At 29.5% G+C, this 24,458-nt stretch overlaps 2 protein-coding genes across 2 annotated transcripts; one reads left to right on the top strand and one right to left on the bottom strand.

The window, feature by feature from the left end:
- Window positions 1-1,500: 1,500 nt before the first annotated feature.
- Window positions 1,501-2,986, bottom strand: LOC8261012 (peroxisome biogenesis protein 7). Its single transcript, XM_002534368.4, has one exon. The coding sequence runs from the start codon at window positions 2,691-2,693 to the stop codon at window positions 1,737-1,739; it is 957 nt and encodes a 318-aa protein (XP_002534414.2). The 5' UTR covers window positions 2,694-2,986; the 3' UTR covers window positions 1,501-1,736.
- A 17,771-nt stretch (window positions 2,987-20,757) lies between these two features.
- On the top strand, window positions 20,758-22,474 carry LOC8266796 (trans-resveratrol di-O-methyltransferase). Its single transcript, XM_002522540.3, has 2 exons — window positions 20,758-21,604; window positions 21,911-22,474. The coding sequence occupies exons 1-2, from the start codon at window positions 20,840-20,842 to the stop codon at window positions 22,211-22,213; spliced, it is 1,068 nt and encodes a 355-aa protein (XP_002522586.1). The 5' UTR covers window positions 20,758-20,839; the 3' UTR covers window positions 22,214-22,474.
- Window positions 22,475-24,458: the final 1,984 nt, after the last annotated feature.

Genomic DNA, 24,458 nt, shown 5'->3' on the forward strand with positions numbered 1-24,458 from the left:
CCTGCACTAGAAACAGCCTTAACACTTTTTTATTCTTGTGCTGTCTAGATTCGTGACATTTCAGTAAAATCTGTGACCACCTAACCAAGTCCATGCTGTTCTAACTTTCGCATCAACTAAAAAAAAATTTACCTGAATACTTTCGCCTGCAAGATGTCCTATGTATCCGGTTAGAAACCAATAATCCAACCAGGAGGCAATGCCCATGACAAGAAGGCAAGGATATAAGCTAGATAAGAAAACATAAAACAATGAAATACAAGTTGGAACTTGAGACATACAATTGGGCCTCAGCAAGATGCCTCCAACATTGTTTTTGATTGAAATCCATAAAATTTATGGAATTCATTAGCAAATCTAAAAATTGTGTTTTGATTGAAATAAAAGTTAATTTAAGACTTTACATAATCAAATTTGCAGAATTGGTTATAGCTAACTAAATTCTAACGAAATAGGTAGAATCTTCAAATGAATTCCACATTCATAAGTCAATATACTTCATAACACCAAAGTATTCTTTCAACTCTATCATTTCATTTTACTTTCTATATTATGTCTTCTCTCTCAAATGAAATAGATTTTTCAATGAATTTCAACCAAACACAGTGCAAGCTTTCGTAAACTACTTGTCCAACTTTTCTTATTGAATTGAAAAGAAATCTCCCCGCACGAAAAGAACTATCTGTTTGATAAAATAAAATATTACAAAGGAACCTAGGAACTTCAGCCCAACCACTTCAATTCATTTTTCCTATCCTTAACCCATGCAGAATCGAAAAAGGAACAGACATAACCAGAGAGTTTTAAGGATTTCATAGGGAAGCAGATTTTACCTCAAAATGTGATATGCACAAAACACAATATTCAATGAATTGGTTCTACTGCAAAAGCATAAGACATCATTTACCTATAAGAATTTATAGAAAACGAAAATGGTGCTACTACTAGAAGAAAACAAAAACTTACAAACTAAAACCAAACCTTCTATATCTATCTATTTCATCATACTAATCTTCATTCAAGGAAAATGCAGAAAAATTCATAAGTAAACACCCATTGAAATGGAAAAAAATGTTGAGAAGACCAGGGATTCTACATCATCATCCATTTAAACCATTGACCCACTTAAATGGAAGAACACAGAAAACCATCAAAATCTCACTCTCTTTCTACCACAAATAAACATATTTATATATAAACGGACTTGACTAATTGGATAGGCAGTATAATCAAATCATATGTAATTCGTTCTAAAGTATGAACTCCTACAGCTGATATAATAATCTTGTTCTATCAGTAAATGCACATGTAATGCACTAACATGAATCACATTAATTCCACACAAATCATCATGATACATACTTAAGAGTAAAGAGACACTTTAAATTTGGAAACAAATTGTGCAGAGCAGATCGTACAATATAATCACATTCCATGTACTGGAATAACAAGTCAATAAAGATACAACTTGCACAATTCATAATATGCTGACAGGTAAAATGTATGAACACAATTGCATTATCAAAACTGTTATACAAGCATGGGCTGATACAAACTCTATCGCATTATTAAAACTATCATATAAGGGACAATTTAATAGTTATTCATCAAAGTTTGAGACTTTTCACAATTATCCCAACAATATCGTTCATCAATCTTTCTTCTTTCTTTCCTATATGTTTTGCAAAACTAAGATATAACAAAAAAAAAATTGTAAGAAACAACACTTCCCTATGTCAAGGCGCTCGAGGGTCGGTCCCATGCTGCCAAACATAAACCAACTCATCCCAGCCAGTACTACCAATCAATCCTTCAACAAGCACACTCATGTCAACTCCAACCGCGAATTCAGTATGATGATCATACCTCCCAACTAATGCATCCTCAATCATAAAGTCCCACATACAAACAGTCATATCATAAGAACAGGAAACCATTAAATTCCTATGATGCGGCGAAAATTTAACTTTCCTAACTGCATACCCATGACCATTCAACACACTCATCGGCTGCCTATAACTCCTAACATCCCAAACCTTAATACTTTTATCAACTGAAGCAGTTGCAATTATGCAATCATCATACTTATTCCAATCACACGATAATATCTCAAAATCATGACCCGGTATCATCATTGTGGAGCCCGGTTCACGCACGTCCCAAATCCTAACAGTACAATCCCCCGATGCCGACGCGAAAACATCGGTATGACGTGGATTCCAAGTGGCCGAGTACACACAATATGCGTGCTCTTTAAATGTACGGATGCTAGCTGGACGGTCAAGAGTCCACAGTTTAACTGTGTCATCCCATGAGGATGTTATGAATGAGTCACGGCGCGTGGGATTGTAGTCAACGGAGTGGACTTCGCGCGTGTGCTCTTGCAGTGATCGGAGAGGATTTTGCGTTGGTGGCAAAGCGATATCGTAGAGTTTTACGGAGCCGTCTGCTACGGCGGCGACTAAGAGAGAGTCGTGTGATTCAGACCATGCGATGTCGTAGACGCCATCTGCGGTGTCGAAGGAGATGAGTTCGGTGAGAGGGAGCGACGGTGTAGGAGGGAGAGAGAGGACGTGGACGCGACCGTTTCCGAGGATGCCGAAGTTTTGAGAGGTTGCGACGGCGAGACGTGTTTCGTGGAATGGGCTGAATTTGACGGAGTAACCGTTGAAAGGTGTTTTGAAGACTGGCATTGCGGTGGTTGTAATGTCGGCGGTGGATTTTGGGGATTGGGTCAATTGTCTGGTTGGCGCTTTGGGAAGAGGAATTGGCTCGTTTTTCTGGTTATTCGTTCGAAGATAAGATTTGAGTTAATATGAATTGGGCTTCAGTAGCCCAAACGTTTTCTTTTTTCTTTAAAGTTTTAGAAATTTGCTACTGGGAGTAGACCACAATCCATTAAGGGCCTCTAAACATGGGGTTTATTGCGTTTCTTTCTCAAAGATATTTTTTTTTTTGTTTTTCTTTTTCACCGTGTCAATAACAGGACAGGAAAAATGAAACTTCCATTGCAAGTAGAAATGGAGGAAGATTTTCTTTAAAATAATGGAGCAAGGGAAAGTAGTTGTAATTATACACCTTTCAGTGATATTACATGTATTCTCTAACGCACTGCACTCTTTCACATCTCACGACTGTTTTCCTTTATCACGAGTTTAGTTTTAAATTTTATTTAGACATAAATGAATCAACCTAATTTGTAAACTTTTTAAAACTTACTAAAGATTGATTTGATATTAATTAGGTCAAATTCAAATTTAAACTATTAGAGTAGTTTGACGAGTTTCATAATGCTCGGCTTCAGCCGGTTTACGAGCCTAATCGAATTTAAATTTAGTAGAATTTAAACTTGTAACCTCACTAGAATATACAAATTTTATATACTAAACTACATATATATTTATATGTTAGTTGATCCCGTTATAAATGTATAATAATTTTTTAATTATAACATAAAATTATATAATTAATATAAATATAATTATTTACATTTTATAAATTAAGTATACTCTTTATATATATGAGAGGTTTTTAAAAAAATATATAGTTTTATATAAATTCTGATAATAATGTGCATTTTTATAATTATGAAATTATTTAGTTAATTTAAATTTAACAACTGAATAGTTTAATTACTAAGAAATAAAAAAATTATATTTATTACTCAAGTTTAATTAGATACGAACTTTACTCAAATAAGCTCAAGCTCTAGCTTGTCTATTTAGAATCGAGTTTGAGTTCAAGTTCTTAAAAACTTGACTCTCGGTATAATTCTAATTTTGCCACATCTTATTTCTTAATAAAAAATAAAATTACATTAATATTATGTTTAGCTAGAATCTATTAAATTCGAACTGAATCTCCTCTATTTATAATCAAACTTGATTTCAAGTTCTTCAAAACTCGACTCATGTACATTTCTAATTTTATCACATCTTTTTTTAATAAAATATAATATTATATTAATATTATATTTATTAAAAAATTTATATCTTTCATTTACAAATGAATTTCTATATTTGATGTGTTAAATAATAATTATAAAATTTGTTCAAATGAAATGACTATTGGATTTGGAAACAAGTTATGATACCAAAATAATTTATACGGAGAAAAATATGATAGAGAAAGTAAAATCAAATGGTAAACTTGAAAGTGGTATTTTGGTCTTATGAAATATGATAACTTAATTAATAATATATAAATTTATTTAAGATTTTAATTTTAGTTACAATCAAATCTATAAATTTAATTGTGTAAAATTTTAAAATGAATATTCATTTCAACCAAACATATCAACTTTAGATATGCAAACAAAAAATTTATAAAATTTTATAAAATTCATTTCAATCAAACACAACATGCAAAAATTATTAAATAATATAAAACTTCAAAAAAAAGTCAAGAGTCGTAAAAATATTTGATGCTATCAAATTATTCAACACTTAATAAAGAATAATCAACTCTAGAAACACAATTAACAATGGGAAAGCTATAAATAAGGATTTCTATTGTCCACCTTAGCATATACATCTGCTGTAACTATGGTAGAATTCAGTAGAATATCGAGTAAATCAAGCTAAGTTTTTCCGACCATCCTCAAACTGGTGGTAATTATCAAGCTCACCTTAACAAATTAGAAAAAAAATGGTTGCTGAAAAATCTCAGTGGTCTTCAATTAGGTTGAAACAAGTATTCTTAAAAGTAAAATTACAAAGTTGAGTCATCCTTCAAACATAAAAATGCGATCTCAAGAAGGTCTGGAAAGCTACAAACTAAACAAAGGAGAGAACGAAATATGATCTATCTCGTATGTATCCAAGTTGTGTGGAGGTAGAGTTATTTGTAACCAAGCTACCATCGAGTAAGATTTTAGTCTAGCTAACATGTTTCCTACCCGAGATACACCCACTAGCCTCTATCAAATAATCGTTAGATACTACTTGCCAAATAGCGAAAACTGTCTCATTCTGCAATATCCTATCACACTGAAGAACCTTATAAAAGCCTAAAAAAGTTATTACTAACATAATAAGGGTGGATTCTTTTAGCAAAGCAGACAAGGGTCAACATTGTCTCTAGTTATTAAATTAGTAATTCATGTAGATTTAAACTTTTATAAATAAGATTAGAGCAAATTAAGTGCGCAACTCAATGGGAGCCACCTCTAGAAACCATACGAGCCACTGTTGGAATTCATGACTCGCTTAATAGATTAGGATGAAGGAGCTTATAACATCTTGTCTCATACTGGAAGTAATTATGGATCTATTGTGTTTATAAGAGCTTAAGAAGTTATTACTAGCACATAGAAATTGACTTTTAAACTACATGGACAAAGTTCAATCTCATATTTAGTTGTTAGATCAATAATTCGACACTAAATGAAAAACTATCTTAGGATTCAAAGTATAAAGACCAATACATGCTCATATAAGGATATGTCTCCTTCTCCCACTCTTCTCTTTTCTATTATTATTCTTAACCATTCATCTTTAAAGAAACTAAATTTCACCATCAAAGTGGCATTACTAGATTAATTATAATTTTGCTCTGTCCTGCAAGACTTGCTAGAAGACTCAAACTCCACCTTCTTGGATTTTGTTTATTATATAGTAATTCAACATTCTATTTATTCTTGATTCGACAATAAATTTGAATAAAAAATAATGACAAAAAGCTATAAAGGAATAAGATGCGAGGAATAGTTTTATAAGTACATATTATATACGGTGAGACTTTTAACATTTCTCTATAACTTTAACCCCATTATAGAAAATGTAATATGGAAGAAACAATATTGAACCTCCTGATGGAAACTTCAACATTGAGAATCCAATAATAATTCTTGAGCAAGGGTGAGGAATAAGCCCAAAAGAGGGCAATCGGTCATGGTAAAGTCAACCTTATCACATCCTTAAGAATATAATCTTCTGAATAGGCAAAAGTGAAAACCCAAATTTATTTGCACTATTATTTCCTGCCATGTTTCTCTGAGTACATGCATTAATTGAGGGAAGAAGGGAATTACAATCTTTGGTGAAATTGGAACTTTTGGCATCTACTACTATTTACAAATGCTGAAATTGAAAAATATTTCAATGATTGTATCAATCTTGAGTAAATGATACATATATAGAAGAATCTATTGATAGATATGTTTTGCTAACTATATACATGACATATAAACCTATCTATATACATAGGATAACTAAGAGTAAATAGATAAATAAGTACACATTCAAGGCGAACTGTTAAACGCAACTTGGATCGAAGAGCAGCATATTAGCCCGTAGATTATGTTGTTCGTAAGTGCCTCATACTCACACGTTGTAGAACACCTAGTATAGTATATTGCTTTTTAGCATTATAGGGAGATCAAAGAATTACCTACGAAAATGGCATATAATGGCAAGAAAAGCCCTTCTAGACGTGCAATTTTGCTCTAATTTGCATGCCCAACATACGTGGCTATATTTTCTGTAACAGTGGTTTATTTTATCTATGCAAGGATTACCTGAATTAAAAAAAAAATAGCATACCCACTATTAGAGCATCGATCATCCGTACAACCTTCTCAAATATTTTCCAGAAAGCATATCATCCATTGAGTCTTAGTAGGACAATGCATGAATTGGAATAAGCGATTAACAATAAAAATTGATACAAGACACATTATTATAGCATATTGTTAGTCCCCAGCAACGTCTGTACAACTCACCATTGTCAAAGGACCCAATTCTTCTGTCAAAGGAAGTGTAGAAGCGATAGAAGTAAGACAAGGCTTAGCATTTCCCATACCCCGTTTTGACTGGTAAATCATGTAAATATTTCTTTTGACTTCAAAAAAATACCATTTGGCTTATGAATAAGTTTAATGCTAAGAGAATATTGCAATGCACCCATATGTAGCAGAGGGAACTCAAGTTTCAAAGAAGGCATATAACTTTGCGATGAGAGATGAGAACAACCAGTGACAATAACACCATCGACATAAAACAAGAATAAACAGACATTTTTCACTTTGTCGAAGAATGCATGGAGAGAAATCAGCCTTAGAACAATGAGAATCAAATTGATTAAGGAATGAACTCAAACAATGGAACCATGCTTTTGGATCGCACGGATTATTCATGTACACCTCTTCTTAAAAATAACTATATATCTACATATTAAGAAAGCATTAGAAAAATAGTTTCATCAAATTGAAGATATCTTGCCATATAGATTTTATTTGAACCAGTATTAAGACATCGAGTAGTGGAAGAACCCAAATAAACATTTCTTTTGCTTCTAAATTAAATTTATTTTAATTGTATGGACAAAGCAATGGAACAAAACCGAGTAACTGGAGTTGGTAATCCATTAATTAAGGAAAATGCCGTATCAAAGGCATATGGCCAAGAACAATTAGGCAGTATGACTATGAGCTAATGACAACAATATGTTTAATCTTTCTTTTTGCTGTACCATTTTATTTAATTTGATTTATGATTCCGTTTAATTTGAACATTTTATTAAATCTTTGATATTTTTCTTTCCAGAAAGAAATTATTTATCTATGATTTTCAATACCAGCTTTTAAATTTATAAAAAAAGTCATAAATCTCCTTCTTATTCTTCATAAAACAAATCCATTTAAAGGGAAGAAACTTTAATTATTATTTTTTTAGAGAATTACTTAATTGAGTGATTAAATATAATTCCATTTTAAATAAAAATGAAGAAACTTTTAGCCCTTTACTAAATAAAAAATAACATACCACAAGGATTTAGCAAAATACTGAAAAATATTAATTAACTATATAAAAAAATAACTAACTAACTAACTATATATATTATGTTGAGTTTTTATTAGATATATAAATATTTTATATCTTTTAAATTTTTTAAATACTTATTAATTTTGATGACGATAAAGTCATTTACTAAAAAAAATTTACTCTCTCTTTTTACATGATTTAATATTTTTTTCTAGTTTGAACTCTTTAAGTTTTTTTTATTATATTCATAACATCTATATAAATTAAATAAATAGGAGCATTTTATAAAATTAACTAAACTAAAAATATTAATAATATAAATTGAATCAAATTTAGTTATTATGTTATAACCTGATTTATTATTTGACTATTTCATTTATTTTTAATATCTTTTGTTTTTAGTATTTTATGTATTTTAAGTATATAATTCAGTAAGATTTTCTTATTATATATATATATATATATATATATATATATATATATATTATTTATTTTTCTTATATATATAAGAAAAATAAATAAAGTAAATCTATAAATCTATTTTAATATTTTAATATATTTTAATATAATAATTTGATTTTTAATATAATAATATTAATATTTGATTTTAATATTTGACCCCCGCCCAGACATAAAAGGCGACAAATGATACAGCGAAAAAGGCAATTATTATTCTAGGAACTTTTACCCCATATTAATCAAAGGTCCCTTACCCAAAAAATATTAAATGAAAAGCCCGGTTCTCTTTGTCTTCGAGCTTTCGGCTTCCTTCCTCCACAGAAGACTTGCTAGAGGAGCTTGTGTCACTTCTTTGCAAATCGGATATATATATATATAATTAAAAATATTTCATGTTATTTCTTCAATTTACTACATTATAGAAAATCTAACCTAAAAAATAATTTTTAATTAACTGATATTTCTTACTTAAAATTGAACCATATTAAAATAATTTTGTTAAGATATATAATAAAATAGAATGCAATAAGGGATGAAAGGTGTAAATAAATATAAATATTTCAATTAAAGAAATAATTTTTTAATTGATAAGATAATTCTTCAACTATGAGAATAGCAATTTTAAAAATTTTAATCAAAAATTAAAATTATTAAAAAAAATTGGAGAAAAAAAGAACTATTAAATAATTAATATTTATAATTATAAACTACTTGAAAAAAAATTATCTAAAGTGAAAATTATAAATAAGAATTCAAAAGGTATAGGAATATAAAATAATTAAATATCTTAATTAAGGTGTTAGAAGTTGTAATATATATAATACTCTTTAAAATAGTAAAAGTTATGTTAGAATAGATTAATTCTCTAAAAATAAAAAAATAATTTAAAAATCATAGAACGTGGCATGTAGGATAGAGAAAAATAATATTAAAGCATTACTCTCATTCATATATATATATATATATATATATATATATATATTTGTCAAATTGTATAAAAAAATCTAATTAGAAATCACTTTTAATAAATACATTAAAAGTACCTTATTTATTAATACGAAAATTAATTCTATTTTTGATTTATTTCATCTATTCCATGATCGGAACAGGGGGATACACGTTACACCGCGATTTTGAATCGGAAGAGAATAATAAAAATTTTACTTGAAACTAAACTCTGTTAAAATAATCTCAATAAAAAATATATAAAATATAACGAAAGAGAGACGAATTGTATAAATAAGTACAAATGTGACGTTTAAAAAAATTAATTAATAAGATATTTATTATATTATAAAAATAAAAAAATTAATCAAAAGTTTATAAAAAATAATTTTAAAAAAGAATTTTAAAATAATTAATTAAATTATTTTATATTATAATATAATAATTAAAAGAAATTGTCTAAAGAAAAAGAATTTAAAAAGGTGAAGGAATGTAAAATAATTATATATCATAATTAAAGTGTTAAAGTTGTAATATAATAGAAATAATAAAAATAAATAATAAATAATTCTCTAAAAATTAAGAAAAGTAGTTTATAGTTCATATAATATATTATGTAAGAAAGAAAAATAAATATTAAAACATTATTGTCATATAGATACAAGTCTTCTATAATCATAAACCAAATATATCTTTAAAGTAACAGTAGGTGTAATAATTCGTGTATGAATAGTTTATAATATAATAACTAAATATTATTCTTTATGAACTATATTACCAATTTAGGCATTTTTATCTATTTCATAAATTTTTAATTAGTTACAACTACAAAATTCAATAGATTATCATATGCCAATTAAATTCTGTTAACTAAGTGTATTTGTGTATGCATGCATGTGCCTAGAATAAAATTGAAATAAATAAGGATTTTTTGAAGTTAAAAGAAAATAAATTATATATATATATTCAATTCAATTTTATATCTTTTTGAAATAAGTTTTATAATATTTTTTAAAACATGATAGTAACATTAATTATATTGTCCCTGTGAATCAAGCAGATTTTATATTTCTAATTGAGTAATTAATAATTTTTTTTATTTAAAGCTCTTAAATAAACTTTGACGTAATTAATATGTTAGAATGAAATATTTCACATGGCAATCAACCCAAATTAGATTAGTTGGAGAGACGTTGGCTTTGGGTGAGTTAGAGAGGAGAAATCCCTTTTCAAGTTATTTTTGCATTTGAGCAAAGTTAAGGTCAAGTTCTGCTGTTACTCATGAACAATGACTCTATGAAAAAAAGAGGTTTTGCAAGTAAATTCAAGAATTACATTATGCAAAGTAAGTACCAAAAAAAACATGTTCAATAATTTCATCTCTTTAATATACATATGCAGATATAGAGATATATAAATATTTGAATTGAATCATTTAATCATTTTAATATTTTAACTATCGACATAATCTGACTGCGCCTCAACTTATATTCTTTGTGATATTTAAATATTTTTTGACACATTGCTTCGTTCAACACATCCATATGTATTATATATATGTGTTTTAAAGTTATTATAAAATAAAGAGTCTATTAAGTTAAATTGAAAAGTAAAAGTGTTTTATGAGTTATAAAAATATAGTTTAAGTGTTCGTCAAATTAAATTAAAAACTAAAATATTAAAATGACTAAATAATTAAAATTTAAATATTTAATTATACACTTTTGCCTAGATATTATATTTTAATTAAATCTCCGGTAATATCCCATTCACAGAATGTGCTCCGTCCATCAAATGGTTGATAAGATGATAGTGGGAAACATCTGAAAAATGAATCAGACATTTCGATATTGTTCCTTTATATAATTAAAACAAAAAATTGCTGTTGCAGAGCCCACGATGGTCATGTCACATTATTGTTGTTCTTTGCGGCTTTTGTGCTCCCTTCTCTATCAAAGTTTCTATTTATCTTTTTATTTTTATTTACAAAATTATAAATATTTTTATTCTTTAAAAATACTCAAGACAATTTAATTAATAATAAAAGTAAATATAATTAAAAGAATTCATTGGAATAGTAAAACTTATACATGTATTAATAGAATTCTTGTAATATGTAATTTAGTGATGAATGCACACTAATTATCTATTTTTTAAATTATAAATCGACTTTTAATATTTAATATTTATGAGTCTACATTGTAAGCATATCAATAGTAAAAATTTCATTATTAACATTTTAAAGTTTTAAATTATATGAATACATCCTTAAAAGAGATTTTATTAATAAGCTTCATAAAAAAAATTAAATAATTATGAAGAAAGATCCAACAAAATATTGATAATAAATAAAAAATAACATACAAATTTAAGAAATTATTAAATGATATGAACTCGAACTGGATACGTTCAAACACCAAGATAAGTAATGGTGAGAAAATCAAACTGATAAATGCTCTCCCTATTTAAGAGGAAGCACCCTTACCAATAAGTTCGAATTTGTCGTCCCAAAATCTAACTTGAAAGTTTGCAATTGATTATGGAACTAACAAACTTACCAATAGAACTACTAAGCCTTTTAGTTATAAATAGATGAAGAATGTTCAAACAATCCAAGAAACTAATAAAAAGTTAATTGATTGATCAAACATGTACCAAACATCCGTAGTTGCTACATTAGTACAACTACCCCATCAATGATTAAACTACAATTACCATCATGGTTTTGTACTTTACATGTAGTATGGAATATGTTTTCCCTTTGAGCATCATCATCAATAAGTTGTAAATTAAGAGCTCTAAAGGTTACAAGTACATTACTGACCTCACCCAATTGCACATCATCACAATCTTCCAACTCAGGCATGTCTAGGTAATCCTCCTCACAAGGTTCGGATTCTTCATCACTCTCAAAGACCACTTCACCACCTCGAATTGCCATAGTTCACTTGTTTGGACATTAGGAAGATATATGCCCATACCCCAAATACTTGAAGCATTGCACTTTCTTTGATTTGAGGTCACTTTGCGTCGTTGGCTTAGTGTTAACATCAAATTTAGGGGCTGCCTTGATGTCCTTTGATGCCTCACGACCCTTGTTAGGGGGCTGGTTGCTCCCTTTCCATGTGTTACTCCATTTTGAGCTAAGGGCAGCACTTCTGCTCTTGGTTTTTAATTGCTTTTCTACCTTTACGGCCATGTGCAACATGTCCTCCATTTCTACATAATGCTGCAATTCAATTATGTTAGCAATATCACGATTCAAACCATGCAGAAATCTTGCCATTGTGGCTTCCCTATCCTCATCTATATGGCTCTAATCATAGCTATCTCCATAGATTGCCAATACTCCTCAACACTCTTACTACCTTGTACTAAATTTTGTAACTTGTTGTACAAATCCCTTTGGTAGTGCGATGGCACAAACCTTTTATGCATAATGCATTTAACCTCATCCCATGAACCAACTTCATGTTCCCCATAACGCCTACGACCACTCACCAATTGATCCCACCAAATGGCAGCATAATCACAAAATTCAACAACAGCAAGTTTAACCTTTTTAGACTCACTATAGTTATGACATTCAAAAACCCTTTCAACCTTCTTTTCCCACTCCAAATAAACTTCAAGGTCACTCTTACCATGAAAAGATGGTATTTTCATCTTAATGCTACCCAAATTAGTGTCAATTTTGGGTTGGAGATTATGTCTAGACCCTTTAGACTCACTTTCTTGATCATTATCAGAACTATCTCCTTTAGACGTTTTATGCATATCATTCAATAACCTAGTTAATTTGTCATCTTGTTTTTGAAATTATTTTTGCATATGTTCTACTACATCTCTCAATGTATAAGCTAAATTTTTCAAAGTCAATGGTTGTTCAGATAATATAGTTAAACCAAAAAACTAGAAAAGAAAACAAAAAGAAAAAAGACGTGGTCAAGTGTTATACTCTGGAGGCTTCTTATAGTTAAAGGAAAAACAATAAAAAGATCACTCCCTCACGTGTTTCACTCATAAAGAATTGAATTCCTTATAGAAATTAAATCAAATTGTTCTAGTAATCACAAGAACAAGTTTTCCACAACCTCTTAATGTTTTTTAATTCTGAAGTTCAATAGAACACTCGTGAATCAATAAAACGAATTATAAGCGTGTGAACAAAACAAGCTTACAACTAATCGAACAAGACTCAATTAACCAAAAAGAAAAGCTTTTTAAGAGAAAACAAACAAAATTACCCAAATCAGAATTTTAAGAATGAAGAACAGCTCCAATCAATTAAAAAGAATTACAAAATGAATCAATCAAGAATTAATTCTTCAAGCACTACCCAACACAAATAGTTAGGGTTAGTTTTCCGTTCCTTTTTTTTTTAAATTTGCCTTGGTGTGCGGGCAGCAATGAAAATAGTATACTTTTTTTCTCTTATAATGATGCGAACAGAAATTGAGATGAAATAGAAGACAGACTCTTAATTGAAAAGAAAGTAAACTAACTTACAAGTTTGGCTCTGATACCAAATGATACGAACTCGAATCGGATACGTTTAAATACCAAGATAAGTAATGATGAGAAAATCAAACTGATAAACGCTCTCCCTATTTAAGAGGAAGCACCCTTACCAATAAGTTTGAATTTGTTGCCCCAAAATCTAACTTGAAAGTTTACAATTGATTATGGAACTAACAAACTTAGCAATAGAACTACTAAGCCCTTTAGTTATAAATAGATAAAGAATGTTCAAACAACCCAAGAAACTAATAAAAAGTTAATTGATTGATCAAACATGTAGATGTGAAACTAAATCAAACAAGTTAATTTAATCTCAAGAAATTCAATAAGGAGCACCTTAAGGAATAAGAGTTAACAACTCAAATAAAACTTCATTCAGAAATATATATTGATCTTATTGCTTTAGCCGAAATACATAGCTCTATTTATAAGGCTTTAAAGTGATTCTAAACCCTAAAAGGACTAAGAAATAAGGAATCAAAATCAAACCCTAAAAGACTCCTAATATATGGCCAGTCTTATCCCTATAAGGAAGGATAAGATAAAGAGTAATCTAACCCTCATTAAAATCCTAAATTCATGGGAGGAAGTTCTCTTTATCCAATACTTTCAAAAATAGAGAAAATTAACTAAAAACGGGTCTATTACGAATGTTTTCTTGAAAAATTCGAAGCTCTTTTTGTAGGCAGCTTATATACTGTAAGGCGTGGTCACGCCTTATGGAAGTTGAGCTTCTACCCCCTTTGCTCATTAATAGTAATTAATGTTACTATCTTTAAGGCATTGTTATCATCACCAAAAGCATCAAAAGCACCATCAGTAGCCATCTTCAAAACATGCTCCAAGTAAGAATTTAAGGCTTGCTTGAACTTTTTACTCCTTGCTCGTGTCATTGGTCCTCCATAGGCTAGTAGATCCATGCTAGTTGACTTAGATGCATCCTTGGTTGCATCATTAAAAAAAAAAAAGTATTGCTGATTTAAAAAAATAATCAACACTAGATCAAAGATAAATAATTAAAAAGAAAATTTCATCTATATGTCAATAATATAATGAGAAAAGTACTTCCAAGAATCTTACAATTTCACTTTGTGATAATTTTTTTGTACGTCTCTTTTAGAAAGAACAAAAATATCGGATGGCAATTCGTTATTAAAATAGGTATTTTATTGTTAAAATCTTTGGTCTATAATGATTCAATCATATTTACTTTTATCTATTACTATTATTATTTTATTGTTATATCGATCTTGTCATAGCATTACTTTTTGACGGTAATGTCTATTAATAACAATATTAAAAATTGTTCGATTTTAGATCCATTTTATTATACACAAATAATATGATTTTATTAATGGTTAATCGAAATAAGAATAACCGTATTTTTAGAAATAATTTTTGTTATCAATAAAATCTATAATTTTATTAATAAATTATCACAATATACATTTTTTCGTCTAAAACGAATAAAATGCATACAAAAATTTATCACAATTGAAAATACATGATAATTTTTTTCATACTTATTCACTAAAATAATTTGTTATCAAAGTTGGATATGCTAAACAACTGGCGACATGTTATCATAATATGTCAAATTCTCCTTCACCCAACCCTACAGATGTGTATCTTTTGTCAGGTTCTGTTATCTGTAGTTCTGCAGGGTTAATTATCTAAATGATACCTAAACTCTACATTTTATTTCAAATTGGATACAAATTATCTAAACAATTCCTTTTAATTTTGGCATATGTTTTTTCTTTTGTTAGCAGAAATGACTAAATTAGAAATTAATTAAAGTCAAATAACTAAAAATAATAAGAGATCCTCTTAATTTTGCGTATTGTACTATATTCAATCATAAAATATCAGCAGTGTCTAAAATAGATGAGAAAAAAATATAAAAATATATCTTATAGTTAAACATTTTTATATTTACAAAATATTATTAGTATTTACGATATAATACAGTGTTATAAGTACAAAAATAGCAAACCACATGACATTTTTGTTTTGTATTTATTCCAATAGACAATAGCTACGGCATCACCAATAATTCCCTTATCGCCACAAACCTGATCTCTTACCTTTATTAGGGCCCAACAATTACACATTCTAAATCTTTCATAAGTTAGCATAAATAAAACATTAAAAGAAAAAATAGCGTATGAAGACACAATAATCACCAGCGACAAAATGTAAGCATAAGAAAATTCCTGATCACTGCTTCTTGTCTAATATGATTATTAAAGCACTAGAATTTCAGCCACTCTTTTCATATGTGTTTAACCAGTAAATTAACAAAATTTAGATTCAATCTTGTATGTTATAAATAAATTATTTTTCTTAAAATTGATATATAATTTTTCTAAATAAAAAATATATTATAACTTTACTTTTTTAAGATAACAAATTTATAATTTAAAATAAATAATATTATAAACTGTGTAAGATGCAATAAGATAATTAATATACACAATTAACTGGCTATCTCATGGACAGGCATTGGGTGGGAATCAGTTTTGAACCCAATAATTCGACAGATATAGTTTGCTCTACCAACCAACCTGTGCTCGTTTCTTTTAGATGAATGATTGATATTGCTTTTGTTTTATTGCCTTAGAATAGCATATTGGTTTGATTGTGCTTTATGTTCATCCACAATTATTGTCTGCCCACTAATTGAGGTCAGAAATCTTTCACTCAAAATAACTTGACATTTTTCTACTTTCCTTTTAAGACAATTTACACTCCGACGGGTAAATAGTTTATTATTGTCTAACCCTCGAAGATTTTCATTATATTTTATCTGATTGATAGGTCCAAATTATATATAAATATTTAGAATATTTTAGAGGTTTAATAATATGATTTTTATATATAATATGGTGAAAATATGTATTTTATCTAAAAGAGAAAAATATGGAGTTGAATACTAAAAAAGAAGTTTAATTGGACATATTCGTGTTAAAGCCTAAGATTAAGACGTATAGACTGCTATTTGCAAGGCCTAGCTAAAAATTTTAAGGCCAATGGACTTTTTAGTCATTTCTACAATTATTATGATTTATATTAAAAGTTATTTATGAAATAATATTTGATGGAGATATAAATATTTATAGTCTTATCAAATAGATGGACTTGTATTGGATATCCATCTTTAGACAGACTTATTTAAATGATGACTTTTCACTATATATATCTCAGTAAATCTAATTCTGGAAGGAGGAGGAGGAAAGTTATCTCCTATTTGCTTTCTACATCTGTCCATCATTATTTTCTCCACAGTTCTTCCATAAATACTTTAGTTTAGTTTTTATTATTCTTTTTAAGATCTAAGGAGTTTTTCAAAAAGTGGAGAGTGGAGACCAATCATCTTCACTTGAGAAACTCTAGAAATTCTGAATCTAAAGGGAGCTTTTACTTTTTTGTTTTATGTCTTTCTATTTAATACCATGATCATTGAGTTAAATATGTAAGACTAGTTTTCATAAATATTTAGTTTAGTCCTTTTACTTTTATATTAATCTTAATATTTATTTATTTAATGAATGATTTCTTTACCTTAATACATTTATTAGTTTCAATTATTATTGTTAGTTAACCATCATAATAATTTAGCAATAGTAATTGTTATGAACATATTTAAGTTAAACGTATTAGAGACACCAACTTTGCTTCAATCTACGTAGGTATAAAAAGTTTTAACTGCATCATTAGTTTGAATTACTAAAGAAAAATATACATTACCATTTCATTCATTAGATCTAGGCTTAAGGTAAAACAAGAGGATTACTAAGTAAATAGCTAGGCTAAATATTGTATTTAGCATATAGTTTTTATACATCACATCATTATATATTTACTTTATAGTTTATTTAATTTATTTTATGAATATTATTTTCTCAAAAATACCGGTTTAGAGTATTTAGATTTACTTTTATTGTTTTGTGTTGATGATTAATCTTTATAATAAGTGTCTTCATAGTTCCTTTAGAGCTCGATCTCATGGTGAACTTACTCTTGCTATAGGAATAGTTCGTGCACTTGCAAGTACTAACTTAGACACATGATTGATATCTCATAGAAATAAAAATTAAAAATAAAAACAATGTACAAATAATTATATAAATTGCAAATCTTCATAAAATAAGAAATATATAGAATATAACATTTAACACATATGATAATTCGATTCATTATTTTACTATTATTATAATAACTAATTAATTTTTTTAAAAGAAATAGAAGTATTTCATTTAAAAAAATAAATAAATATATCTTAACACAAAAATATTGATTATATATATATAACTTAAGTATATTAATTGAACAGTAGTAAATTGTTATTTAGTATAAAGTAGAGTATACTGGAATATTATATTAAATTTCAAATCGAGTTTATAAATATTTTTATATAAAATTAATCATTTAAAAGTCAAATTCCCTGCAATAGGAAAGGAAAACCATTTACCTTCATAAATGAGAAATTGTAACACGGTAAAAAGATTAAGAGGAATAAAGACTACCAATAACGGACCAATAAAAATGGTGATTGGTTACTAAATGTCAGCATTAGCACAAATCAACTCAAATTATAGCATCTCCATCCAAACCTAAATATGCGTGTATATATATAAAATAAAATTAAAAAAAAAACACCTTTTTTATGAGAAAATAGACCAGAAAAATAAGTGGAGATTTAATGTTTGAATCGCCAAAAATCATTCTCTAACTGAAAAATATTATATCACGAAACCGGTTTTCTAAGAACGGAGACAGCAAAGAGAGGATAGGATATTTTATTACATTTCTTTCAAATATAATATTATATAATTTTTTTAATATTATAATATTTTATATTATATAAAATATTATATAAATCTTTTAATCATCTGAATTAAATTATATAGGAGATAGATCCATTTTCTTCGATGTTAAGGCGTAGCATTGAAAATGCTAGATTATTGTTTACCGATGATTTGAATTAGATATTAAAAAGAAGAAATGCACAATTAGCACATAAATTCCATTTCCGGACGAACCATATAACCAAGGGGTCTAATTGTGAAAGAATTTTAAGCTTACACGACTTTTTAATAAAAGTCGTTGAGATTGTAAAATTAAAAATAATTTTTAATAATTTTTAATTTTAGTTAAAAAATTATGTACGTCCAACAATATTATGACTTATTTATGTCATGTTACTTCACATGTCACGTCATCTAATTTTAATTAAAAGTTAAAAATTGACTAAAATCTTCGATGATCAAGCTTTTCTGATAAAATTAAAGGAATAGCTAAAATGGCTAAAAGTAATATATGTTTGATTTTTTCAGTTGTTATACTAGAGTTTTATGTATTTCATTTATCCTTTTTCATTTTAGTCTATCAATTAGTGTCTGAAATAAAATTTTATAATTTCTCTGAATTAAAAATTCTTTTTAAATGTTTATCTTTTTTAAAGAAAATATTTATGGCTCCACATGCTAATGGACAACCAAAGATGTCAACTAAAGTTTTGATTTGAAATTAGAAAAAATAAGAATATAATTTAATGGGACATTTGGTCACTAGCCTCATGAATCACGAAATCCTCTTCTCAATTATTGAAAGGCAATCCAGGCCAAGTAAATGATACGGGGGCTCACCTCTAACATAGTGAAAATTCTTTCCTCCACGTGCTTAAATATTATGAGACTAAAATAATATATTTCATAAGAAAAAAATGATGAGAAAAGTTTAATAAAACAAAACAAAAGGAATCTTTCAGTCCATCGAGTGAGTGCAGAGGATGGCAAAAGGGATGGGTCAAGAGAGCTATAATACAATTGCAGGCAATATTGCCAATTTGTCATTGAAATACTCGATTATCCATCCCCATTGATCACCTAAAAAATAAATAAATAAAAAATAAAAATATTTCTTATTTGCTGAGCTCATTCTCTTGCTAAAGATGACTGTACTGTACAAAAATAGGGTTAGAACTAAAACATCAGTGTCTTAATGTATAATTAACTTCAATTTTATTTTTCCTGTAAGAGAGGAAAAAAGATTAAAACAGAAGTCTTGAGGTGGAGAATTAAGAGTTGCTAAGAGAGAACCAAAAAAAGAAAAGAATCATAAGGGAGAGGTTTCTTGCTTAGGATTTAAGTTATTGGCGTTGTTTCAGGAGAAGTAGGGTTTTACGCATATGAAGTGGACATGTGAATCGTACTCATTAGATAATATCAACCGTATATAGTTGACATCTGTATACATATACATAAAACTGATAAGATTTAAGACTGCGTTTTAAAAACAGTTGAAAATTTTGCAAGCAGTGTAAATATACATCAAAGAGTTTTTTTAATAATAAAACGATTGAGGAGTTTTAGAATGAATGATTAGCCACAGAAAACATGCAATGCAGGAACAGATACGTGATCTTTGTCTATAAGACATCGTCAAAGGAGCTACAAAAGGGTCTACTTATACTAATACTTCACACCCTCTTATTCTTTCTACCATATTGTAGGAAGATATCTGAAACGATCCATTCAATGATGATTTAGTTAGTATTGTAAATTATTAAACATGGAATTTTTCTGACTGAGAAAACGTGCTAAATTTATTCAGAAAATTGAAACATACCCAAGTGGGAAGTCGTTTCATGCATGTATCGACTAAAGATTTTAATTTTAATGAAGGCCTTTTAATTTGATTATTTAGGTGCTTCATGATTGAGCCTTCTCTCAATTATTTGAGGAGCAGGTAAATTATTTGTGGGATCGCATTAAGTTAAGGGTAAAAGAACATTTCCTATTTCCATCGAGAGTCCTTCCACCATAGTGACTGTGTATAGAGGTATGGGATAAAGAATGGGTCGTGAAGGATATCATTTCAATTCTTGGGCAATGTTATCATTGGTATTACTTAAAACCCTTTTTCCTCTATGTCAGGCCAAAAAAATTTTATTGTGTTCCTCAAATGGCAAACAATATGACCACAGCTAAGCTCATTCTATTGGACACTTGCTAATTACGATTAAAATTATCCTTTCCAAATTCACATATAAAAGGGTCATTTATTCTAACCAAAATAAACACATCTTTCAACAACAAAAACACCCTTAAGCAAGTAAGAGAGTTTTAAGCTAAGGTCCAAGTATCATGGATTCCGTCCAGAGCCCAAAAGCAACTGATTTGTTGCAAGCACAAACCCATATCTACAATCACATCTTTAACAACCTTAATTCTATGTGCCTTAAATGTTCAGTTCAACTAGGCATACCAGACATTATTCAAAACCATGGCAAACCCATTACTCTTCCTGAATTGGTCTCAGCTCTTAACATTCATCCAGGCAAAACCACTTGCTTGTATAGGCTCATGCGCATGTTGGTATATTCAGGCTTCTTTGTCACCACTGAGACTCCTGATGGTCAAGAAGCCTATGATCTAACACCATCTACCAGGTTACTTGTGAAAGATAATCCTAATTGCTTATCATCTTTTGTTATTGCATTGCTATGGCCAGATTATGTTGCTGCAGGACATTACTTGGGAGATTGGTTTAAGAACAACAAGCTTGATACAGTCTATGATCAAGCTCATGGAATGGAATTCTGGGAGTATAATGAAAGACATCCTGAATACAATCAGATTTTTAATGAATCAATGGCAAGTGATTCTCGAATGATGAACTTGGTCATTGGTGATTGCAAGCCAATTTTCGAAGGGTTGAATTCAGTTGTTGATGTTGGAGGTGGCAATGGATCTCTTGCCAGGATCATTTCTCAGAATTTCCCTCATATGCAATGCACAGTCCTTGATCGTGCACAGGTTGTTGGCAGCTTAGAAGGCTCTAAGAACTTGAATTATGTTCCTGGTGATATGTTTAAACATGTCCCTTCTGCCGATGCCGCCATACTAAAAGTATATCCTCTCTCTTTCATCAAATATTTAACTTTTTATTTTTGGTATTTCGGGAAATTTAAAGGGAAAGGTACTAACAGAATTTTAACCTCTGATATCCTATAGTACGAGATAAGATAGATACTCAATTACTAGACCAATAACTTTTACTTCAAATAAATTATTTTCGGCATTTCCTTGACCTGTTGTGTGGATGGATGCATAAAATTATTGACATTTGTAGGATAATTTTTCTTTCTGTTTCTAATGAAAACAATGTTTAGACGTAATCTGACGGGGATTGGTATAACATGAAATGTTTGTCAGCTAGTGTTGCATTGTTGGAATGATGAGGAGTGCATAAGGATTCTGAAGAACTGCAGAGAAGCAATTGCGAGCAAAGGGAAGGGAGGAAAGGTGATAGTGATAGACATAGTGGTAGATGAGAAGAAAGAGCAAGATGAATTAACCGAGACAAAGCTCCTTTTTGACATATTGATGATGGTTGTGGTTAATGGAACAGAAAGAACAGAGAAAGAGTGGAAAAGGCTATTCTTGGAGGCAGGTTTCAGTCACTACAAGATCACACCTTTGCTTGGTGTAAGGTCTCTAATTGAGGTTTATCCTTGAGATCGAAAAACGAAAAACAATCTGGAGTTGATTATTGAGCAGAATTACGTCTCCTAAATAAGGCATGATTGCGATGTCATAATTAGCTATGCTTTCCTTAACTCCTTAATTATGTTTTTACTGTATTATGTTTCTCTCTCCTTGTGCTTGGTCTGTACTGTGCTTTTGCTTGATTTTGTCCATGAATGGACTCTATGTTGTTGTATGGCCGATGTAGCCCTTTTCTGCAAGGTGCTACTAATAAAAGCTCTATTTAGCAAATACTACGTTATGCCATGCAATACCAGAGGTGCCAAATGATGGACCACTTGGTCATGAAGTGCAACTCCTTGGCGTTGCTAAATGTTCTTTTGCTTTTCTTTAATATTGCTTTCTTTCTTTTATCCCATGCATTATGCATTAAACTAGTAATTAACTATTATTATCTTACAAAAAGTGAGGTCTTATCTCCACAGATATTATACAGTCATGGTATCTTTGTGGGTCTTGACATTAACTGTCACCTAGTTTTGTAAGAAGTCAAGAATACAATACATAAATAGAGGACTAAACATAACATAACACGACCTAATTATTATTATTATTATTTGGAAGCAGTTGTGAAGCAGGGAAACTTGAAAGAAAAGAGAGCTATTTTGCTGTCCAGCCTGCCATTTCATTGTCACGTGGCTAACCAAAAGTAAAAGATATTTGACCTCCTTCAGTTATATCAAACATTTCTTGAATTTAAGCATCTTTGTCCCATCTGCACTCAGAATTTCTGAACTGCTACCAATTAAGAATCTGATTCAACAATTGCTGCTTAATTAGCAAATCTAGCAGCCATCTTTGCTGCTTCCAAAAGGGCTAAAATTTCACCTTCTAAAGAACGTCTGCAAGAAAATATCCGGTTCCTTCCATCTATCAGACCTCTGAGATTCCAGCAAAATCACTCTCAACTCTTACTGCCTGTTGAGACTGACTAAAGCCAATTTGCCTTCAGCTTTCCAAAGCCCGCTTTGATCACTTTCCACAAGGTTCCAGGGAAAACCACAAATTTGCATCTGGAGTCAACTTCTTTTCAGCCCAGCAAGACTGACGAGAGACCTTTGTGCTTCTCCTTGGCCGTGTGCTTTAGTTCTTACTTGCTTTCGTTGTAGTTCCTTAGTGTTCCATTTCACCTCATTGATGGTTGTATAGCTTCATATAACAGTAAAAGCTTGAAATTCATCTTCCTACAGCAGAGGCAAATTGACAAAGGTAACAATTTTTCTTCTCGAATCACATTGTTTTCATTTGAAGTGTAAATTGTTGTTCATGATTTGGGTGAGGTCTTCAGGTCATCTGGTGGTTATGCTGGGCTCTTTGTGGCCCGTTCTGCATAACTTTAGCAACAAGGCCTGCATATCAACGGGCCTAAAATCTTATTCTGCTAAGACAGAGCGCCTAATTAAGATTGTATGTTACCTGCAAATACAATGAAGAAGGCACTTCAATTATTTAGCCCAAAGTGCCTTGTTATTCTGATCCCAACCAGCAACTATAAAGCTAGCAGGTGGTTTGATGAGTTTGACCTCACACATTGGGTTAACTATATACGACGAGGTAACGAGAGATAATTGGTTTAGTCATTATTCAAGTTGGCCTTGCTAAAGTTAAAGGAGGGATTGAAATGAATTCGAGATTTAAGATATTTTAAATGAATTTGAACGAGTTAAAAAATAAATTAAATTTAATGTGTCAAACTTGGTACTCGCATATGCACGACCCATTTTTATAGTTAGCAGCAAATTCATCTCGAGGTCAATCTCTCAAGGAATAAAATAAAATTTAAAATATAGACTAAATATCACACAAAAAAACTAAAGCTAGCAGGTGAATTGATGAGTTTGACCTAACACATTGGGTTAACTATATACGACGAGGTAACGAGAGATAATTGGTTTAGTCATTATTCAGGTTAGCCTTGCTAAAGTTAAAGGAGGGATTGAAATGAGTTCGAGATTTAAGATATTTTAAATGAATTTGAACGAGTTAAAAAATGAATTAAATTTAATGTGTCAAACTTGGTACTCGCATATGCACGACCCATTTTTATAGTTAGCAGCAAATTCATCTCGAGATCGATCTCTCAAGGAATAAAATAAAATTTAAAATACAGACTAAGTATCACACAAAAAACTAAAAATAAATCTAAACACTCTAAACCAATAATTTGAGAAAGCATAATATTCATAAAAGAAATAAAATAAAGTTTAAAATAATT

The sequence above is a fragment of the Ricinus communis genome, chromosome 5 (genome assembly GCF_019578655.1).
Source record: "Ricinus communis isolate WT05 ecotype wild-type chromosome 5, ASM1957865v1, whole genome shotgun sequence".
Taxonomy (NCBI): Eukaryota; Viridiplantae; Streptophyta; class Magnoliopsida; order Malpighiales; family Euphorbiaceae; genus Ricinus; species Ricinus communis.

Bases quoted from the DNA above. Each gene is read 5' to 3' on its own strand.
- LOC8261012 (XM_002534368.4), bottom strand. From the start codon at position 2,693: ATGCCAGTCTTCAAAACACCTTTCAACGGTTACTCCGTCAAATTCAGC.
- LOC8266796 (XM_002522540.3), top strand. From the start codon at position 20,840: ATGGATTCCGTCCAGAGCCCAAAAGCAACTGATTTGTTGCAAGCACAA. The intron at 21,605-21,910 runs GTATATCCTCTC...AATGTTTGTCAG, and splicing joins CCGATGCCGCCATACTAAAA to CTAGTGTTGCATTGTTGGAA.